General features: G+C 41.9%; 1 protein-coding gene across 7 annotated transcripts in view; it reads left to right on the forward strand.

Moving 5' to 3' along the window:
• The window catches only part of ZNF410 (zinc finger protein 410), a 41,351-nt gene extending 33,755 nt beyond the window's left edge, over nt 1-7,596 (forward strand). For 5 of the 7 annotated variants that reach the window (XM_064571319.1, XM_045901187.3, XM_064571318.1 and 2 more), the window contains 2 exons: nt 669-796; nt 6,993-7,596. In XM_064571319.1, coding sequence (XP_064427389.1) covers nt 669-796; nt 6,993-7,031 — 167 coding nt within the window. In that variant the 3' untranslated portion in view covers nt 7,032-7,596. Of the gene's footprint in view, nt 1-668; nt 800-6,992 lie in introns of those variants that run through there. The other 2 variants (XR_010405261.1, XM_064571320.1) reach the window with 2 other exon arrangements.
• The last annotated feature ends 453 nt before the right edge of the window (nt 7,597-8,049 follow it).

The raw sequence follows: 8,049 nt of genomic DNA on the forward strand, positions 1-8,049 counted from the left end.
ATAAACTATTTCAGAAGATTTTTACAGTGATCCCACTAATGAAGTCCGAGATCCTGTGTTTTAGTTACTTGTATCCCACTCAGTCAGTTTTGTGTATAAGTGACCATGTTTGTGTAAACTTCTGTGCGGAGTCTACACGGCCCAGCATGCTTCCACAAGCCTCCTCGGTTTTGTAATATGATACTAGTGCATAGTTGAAGCGTGGGACACAGAAATTGCATGGAACTACTTTGCCATTCTTAAGGGAGAAAGTGTCAAGGGAGGAAGGGACACTGAATAGGAATTTTGAAGCCAGATTTAAGTTCTTAACTTCTGCGTAGTATGCTGTATATCGTTGGTGGCTGCTTTAAGGGTAGGCTCTGGTCCCGGGATCCGCCTGCCTCAGCAGCTTTTGCCCTGTTTCATGCATGGCTAATCCAGCTAACAGTGCTAAAGCCATACTACTCAAAAGTGGTATATTGAAAAATGGTCAACTCTTATATATCATTTCTTCCCATCCCCCTTTTGTAATACTCTCCAAATTCACTGGTAATGATGATTATTATCAGACAGGAATTAATTTGGAAGAAATACAGGAATATGGGTTTCTCAGGATGGGAGAGGCTTGATAATGCAGGTGGGTATATCTGTAGATTCATTTTTCGTTGAAACATTCTCTGCTGTTTCAGAGGTGCTTGCTGAAGGATCCCCACGTCCCCTGTCTTCAGTGCCTGATGTGACACATCACTTGGTGACCATGCAGTCAGGGAGGCAGTCATATGAGGTTTCTGTCTTAACTGCCGTAAATCCACAGGAGGTAAATCTGTCTCTTGCCTTTACTTTGTTTCTGTGGAGACTAATGTGGACAGTGGCTGGGAATCTAGTTTTGATGATCTGAAAATTACTCCAATTTCCCTTTCCTGGAAACTTTGTCTAGAATATCTTCCTTTAAGCCAAGCATGAGTCCAGCTTAACTTAAACTTGATTGTTAGGGTCTCCTGGATTGGGAGATTGGTCACTCACGACTGGGTCTCTCAGCTTTAATTTCCTTTATATACATACCTTACTGAATGATACCTGCTCCTACTGTTCTCTGCCTAGGACATGAGGATGCTGCTTTTATTTTATAAAGAAAATATCTTGGACAGAGTGGTCCTTGAGCAAAAAAGATAGTGACAAAATCATGGAAAATAATCATTGTTCATTTTATTAGGGTCATATGTCTGGGAGATACCAGGCTGAACCAACTGGGCCTTTAGGGACGTGTTCACTCGCTTGTGGAATGAGAACCATCATCTAAATCGGGGAGAGGTTTTAGGTTGCTTCTAAGCATTCCCAACTCTATGATCTTAGCTCTAACCCAGAAAACAGAATGAAAACCAGTCAGGCTTCTAGAATCTTAGGGTATAGTAGATGACTTCATCATGAGCTCATTTCATATGCATAAACTTTTGCCAAAACCCATGTATCTTGGATGCCTTCATATTATAGTAACTCTTACAGTGCTCTCCCGTCTTTTCCCCTGACCTTTTCATTATAATCTGATACCACAAAATCAGCTGTTCCAGTATTCAGATGATTGCATCCTATATTAAATATTCCGGATTATTCTGTAAGATTCCTGGGGATGCCCAAGATCACAGGGCTCTGGACATGCATGTTAATGATTCTGCCAGAACCTTTCCTTGTATTCATCATTGTGACCCATTGTCTGAGTCTTGCTTATATTATATTCAAAGTTTTTTTGCTGTTGATTCTGTTGGTTCTTTGCTAAGCCACCTTCTCCTGGCTGCTGTTTGGGAACATATCTCACCTATGAAGACTTCCTTTATTATTTCCCCTCTTCATTTATGTATTTTAAAATTTTTATTATGAGAGTTTTCAGCGTATAGTGAGAGAAAGTATAATGAACTCATGTACCTATCCCCCCAACTTCAACAGTTAACTTTCTACTATTCTCTCTTCCCGCCTACTTCTTACTGTTGCTGTTCTGTTTGTGCTGGAGTATTTAAAAGCACATCACAGACATACCATTTTATTTGTAGATATTTCAGCACATACCTCTAACAGATAAGTATTTTTTCATAACTATAATGTCTTCATCATACCCAATAGAATTAACAATCATTTATTGATATCCTCGAATACTTAGTCTGTGTTCCTTTTTTATTTTTTCTCAAAATGTCTTTTAATGGTTGGTTGGTTTAAATTAGGATTCAAACAAGGCCCATTTACTGCATTTGGTTAATAATTCTCTTTATCTCTAATAGTCTTCCCCACCCTCCACTCCCTACCCCGTTTTTTCAGAATGACTTAACTATTTAATAAGAATTTCCCACCTTCTAGTTTTGGCTGATTGACTCCTTTTGTTTAATATATTTCTCTATCTACAGATTTCCTAAAAACTGGTAGTTAGGAGCTTAGATTCATGTTCTTTCTGCTTTTATGAACTGTGATTCTTCTATAAAAGAAATATTTCTCTCATCAACTATTGGATTGCTCTAAAATAGTTCAGAAAAATCATCTCCTTTTTTATCTAGTGGAAATTATTATCCTGACAAACCAATCCACAACACTCAGGCTTTTCCTTTTTTATATTTGAAACCTTGGAGCTTTTCTCTCCTGTACTGCTAAATACCTTTTTTTTATTGAAGCGTTTCAGGTTTTCTCAAACAAATGCCAGATGTATAAAAACGTAGTCAACAGATACTTCATACCTAATGAAGTGCAAGGCCCTCTGTTGGGTACTAAACAACAGTAAACAAAGTCTCTGCCTCAAAGAGCTTAGTCAGACTTCGGACCTCTGCCTTTTATAACTGTGCAAAATGGTGCCCCTGGAATTGTGCTGTACAGAGAGAATGGGAAGGGTGGCAGATCAATAAATGGGGCAATTTTTTACATAGTGTAGTAAGTACTAGGTAGGGGGAAGTTAGGGAGTAAGTTTTAGAGTTTAAGTTGAGACCTGAGGGATGAATAGCAGTGATCTTGATGGATAAGTGGGAGGGATTGGAAGAAAATAACAGGCAGCAATGAGTACAAGGGCAGAGGTGAGGGAGCAGGGCACAACTATGGAACCACAGAGGGTTGAGTAAGATGGAATGTGGAATGGAAAGTGAGAGCAGGAAGGATAAGCTGGTTTCTCTCTTGAAGGGCCTTCACTTCAAGGACATGATTTTATCCTGGGGACAGTGGAGAGCCACTGCATGGTATTAAGCCAGGTGTGACATGGTCAGATTTGTGTGTGCAAAAAGTCCAGTAATAGCACATTTGTTCCCCTCGGACCTAGGCACATGGGTCTTGGATTCAGGGTGTCCTTGTCTGGGTGATGCTTACTCACAGCCTCAGACAGACACAATACCACAGACCACCTATAAGAAACAAAAGAAAACTCGGCCTTCACCCCAGGAGGACACTAAGGGCGTACAGGCCCTAAGCACCCAATTTCATGATGGAAGCCCTAGACAATTCATAGAAAAATATTAACAACACAAAGGGGAAAGTGCTCCCCTTAGTGTAGCTGAAAATCCTAGACGATTACTTTTCCCCTCATGGGTCGTCGCATATTTACATACAAACACACCCTCTGTCTGAACCTCACTTCTGTGTTTCTTTCACTGTTACCTCTATTATTTTCCTCTTATCACAGGCATTCCCACTGCTCATCCCTCCTTTTCCTTATCATGGCAGGCTTACCACATCCTCTGATACTGTCATTTTTTTAAACCTACAAGCCCCTCAAGGCTCCAGGTTTAGTCCTCTTCCTCATCTAAGCTCCTGGTACTAACTGACTTTCCTCCAGTGACTGAGAAATGTTGATTCCTTAGGGATTCGCAGACAGAAGAAAGCTATTTGCAATCCTTTTTTTTTTTTTAATAATTTTTTAAACAAGATTTTATTTATTTTAGAGGGAGTCAAAGAGAGAGCAGGTGGAGGGGCAAAGTGAGAGAGGGTCTTAAGCAGACTCTTAGCTGAGCTCGGAGACCAATGAGGGGCTTGATCTCACGACCCTGAGATCATGACCTCAGCCAAAACCAAGAGTAGGACACTTAAGCGACTGTGCCACCCAGATGTCCCGGCTATTTGCAATTCGTAAACCAACACGTCCATTTCAAATTCTGGTTTTGGAGATAATCACACATTGTAGATCAGACCTGTAACCTCTAAGAATTTACTGATGCACTTGCACTTGGACTTCTGTAAATATGCTCTAAAAATAAGCTTATCAAGAATATCGGAGGGGCGCCTGGGGGGCTCCGTCGTTAAGCATCTGCCTTCGGCTCAGGTCATGATCCTCAGGGTCCTGGGATCAAGCCCCACATCGGGCTCCCTGCTCAGTGGGAGGAATCCAGCTCAGCTCCCTCTCCCTCTGCTGCTCCCCCTGCTTGTGTTCTCTCTGTGTCTGTCTCTCTTTGTCAAGTAAATAAAATCTCTAAAAAAAAAAAGTAACATCAGAGAATAACCAAAGCAAGTATCAGAAATTATCATGGGAGGGGCACCTCGCTGGCTTAGGTTGGTAGAGTATGGGACTCTTGATCTCAGGGTGGTGAGTTTGAGCCCCATGTTGGGTTGTGGAGATTACTTAAAAAATAAACAACGATGTGGATGGAACTGGAGAGTGTTAGGCTGAGCGAAATAAGTCAATCAGAGAAAGACATGTATCATATGACCTCACTGATATGAGGAATTCTTAATCTCAGGAAACAAACTGAGGGTTGCTGGAGTGGTGGAGGGTGGGAGGGATGGGGTGGCTGGGTGATAGACATCGGGGAGGGTATGTGCTATGGTGAGTGCTGTGAATTGTGTAAGACTGTTGAATCACAGATGTGTACCTCTGAAACAAATAATATATGTTAAAAAAAAAAAGAAGAAGGGGGCACCTGGGTGGCTCAGTCGTTAAGCGCCTGCCTTCGGCTCAGGTCATGATCCCAGGGTCCTGGGATCGAGCCCCGCATCAGGCTCCCTGCTCTGTGGGAAGCCTGCTTCTCCCTCTCCCACTCCCTCTGCTTGTGTTCCCTCTTTTGCTGTGTCTCTCTCTGTCAAATAAATAAATAAAAAAATCTAAAAGAAAAAAAAGGAGATAGCAGGAGGGGAAGAATGAAGGGGGGGAAATCAGAGGGAGAGATGAACCATGAGAGACGATGGATTCTGAAAAACAAACTGAGAGTTCTAGAGGGGTGGGGGGTGGGAGGATGGGTTAGCCTGGTGATGGGTATTAGGGAGGGCACGTTCTGCATGGAGCACTGGGTGTTATACGCAAACAGTGAATCATGGAACACTACATCAAAAAAAATTTAAAAAATTAAATAAATGAATGACTCATACTTTAAAAAGACTATCCTCTTAAAAAAAAAAAGGAAATCTATCAAAACTACATCTTTTTTTTTTTTAAAGATTTTATTTATTTATTTATTTGCCAGAGAGAGAGAGAGAGAGAGGGAGTGTACAAGCAGGGGGAGTGGCAGGCAGAGGGAGAAGCAGGCTCCCTGCTAAGCAAGGAGCCTGATGTGGGACTCGATCCCAGGACCCTGAGATCATGACCTGAGCCGAAGGCAGACACTTAAAACAACTGAGCCACCCAGGCGCCCTATCAAAACTACATCTTATTCCGATGGTTCAGACTGGACAATTTTTATTTTCCCCTCAGTGTTACCCAGTCTCCTGCAAATCAGAGGACTCACTGTGCTGGCCCACCTGGAACCCCAGGGCTTTTGGACCTCTGCTGACTAAAAGGCATCCCAAGTGAGGTTCTGTAGTCACATTGAGCTCACATTCTTGAACTCAGGAGGCAGTGTAAATGATTGCCAGCTAGCCTTGAATATATCAGAATTTGTCCCAAAAAGGAGGAAAACAAATTACAAATTATTTTAAGATTTCTCATAAAGTGCCATTGCTAAATTTGAGTGCAAACATCTGGATCTTGAGCTAGATTAAAAAGACACCATTCTTACATCCCTACCACATAGCATCAAATGAAATTTGTGGTTTCTTTAAAATTTTAAATTTTGTTTAAATTTCTTCATATTCCATCTTATTCTACTGTATAAAGTACTTTCATCCAAATTGAGATCACCAAGTAAATCTATCTTCAGCCCAAGAATTTATCTGGTTATATTTTACTAAGCCAAATTTTTATTCTGAATTTCACTGTTATTCCCATCTCATTCTCATAATAAAACGGAACCCAAGTTCATCAATTATTGTACAGAACTGCCTTTCAACAGAAAGCCTTGAGTGTAGAGTAGAAAGTCTGTTTTCGCTGCCACCCTCTTGAAGTCTCAGGCTTGTCTCCATCCTAGGAGAGGTATCCTTCTAAGCCCTGGGAATTGCTGGGTTCCTTTTTCTCTGTTTTTTATATATATTTTTTATTTATTTGACAGAGAGAGACACAGCGAGAGAGGGAAGACAAGCAGGGGGAGTGGGGGAGGGAGAAGCAGGCTTCCCGCTGAGCAGGGAGCCCGATGCGGGGCTCAATCCCAGCACCCTGGGATCATGACCTGAGCTGAAGGCAGACGCTTAACGGCTGAGCCACCCAGGCACCCCGAATTGCTGGTTTCCTTATGGGTGGTTTCTAGCTCTCATATAGAACTTATTGGGAATAGCTTCCCATTCCTCTTACTTCTCCTTGAGCGTTCTGCCTGTACTCTGGACTAACACTGACTGACGTAAGATGTTTGGTTCTACCATTTCTGATGTATCTGTAAGTTATGGATGCCTCCATCACTGACTAGTGAGTACGTGACTACACAAACAATAGTTTGGCTTATGGACTCAAGATCTTTTATTGCCATAGTGAACATGCCAGCATCGTGAATTGGCCAAAATGCTATCCCAAGGCCAGGATATGAAAGAGATCTATCAGTCTACATGTTCTCTTGCTTTGGAGCTAGGTATCCTTGACTCACCTCAGCTGTGCATTCCCCACTCCCACTCATAAACCTTTTCCTTAGTACGAATTATTTTTCCTGTTATTCATTGGTAGCCTTTATTCCAGATTTGGTTTTCATCTTTTACAGTTACTAAACCAAGGAGAATTAACTGAAAGCCGGACATGAGCATGGGCACTGACTCCTGGAAGAGCAGCTCTGTCTGATCCCAGAGTGCACGTAGTGGGAACAGGATGCTTCTGGCTCATGGTCTGCCAGAAGCAAAATGAATCTGTGAAGGACAGGACCCCGCGTCTGCCTCTGTTCATCTTTCCTGACATAGAAGATGAATGTGGGAGAGCTTCTCTTCAAACCACATCTGATCCAGACAAGGAAGAAAGCAGTGAATGTGAGCTGGGTAACTGTACCTACCTCTCTTCCCACTACAAAATTTTGGGAAGGACTTCTCCCAAAAGGGAATTGGATTATGTGTTGGCTGAAATTTCTTCAGTATGACTGTTGAGATGGGATTTTCCTCTGAAGAATTTTCATCCCCGACTCAGCTGTCTTTTCACATGGATGAACTAAGTCCTGCCACCAACCATAAAACTTCACCAAGAAGTTGAGCTTTCAAGATGCCTTGTTGCTTTGGAGAAGGGAGTGATGCCAGTTCTGCTGTAGCATTCTCCCTTTAGCAACCTGAGTAAGAGACTCTGCCGCTGGGCTGCAAAAAAATAAATTACTTGAATCCCTACTTGGCCCGGGCTGAGGTACTATCTTGTCATATCCACTTCTACTTGGTCAGTTTGCTTTCTTTGTTTATGGAATATACAGTAGCATGTTAAAAGGTTTTTTGTTTTTTTAAAGTTAAATATCACATGATTCAGAGTTTCAGTTGTTTTCCCTTTAAATAAACAAGACAGCCCAGTCAGTTCTTTGGTTCCTTGTTTTGGACAAAACCTGTTTACTTAGAGAGGAGATCAAGAAAATAGTTCAGGCTTTCCCTTTAAGAGAGGGCACTTATTTACCCTTTGGATTCCATGCAGGTAAAACTGAGCCCAGGAGTCTTGGGGAACAGAACATCTTCATCTCTAACTAGCAAACCTAGATAGTAGTTATCATAGTACCGCTCTGTCGTCACCAGAAGGGACCATGTCTGAGTCTGGAAAATGGCAATAATAACATACTTTTGAATTTTTCCAGAGAG

The sequence above is a fragment of the Mirounga angustirostris genome, unplaced genomic scaffold (genome assembly GCF_029215605.1).
Source record: "Mirounga angustirostris isolate CCGP_5_RB_7025 unplaced genomic scaffold, mMirAng1.0.hap1 SCAF_9, whole genome shotgun sequence".
Lineage (NCBI taxonomy): Eukaryota > Metazoa > Chordata > Mammalia > Carnivora > Phocidae > Mirounga > Mirounga angustirostris.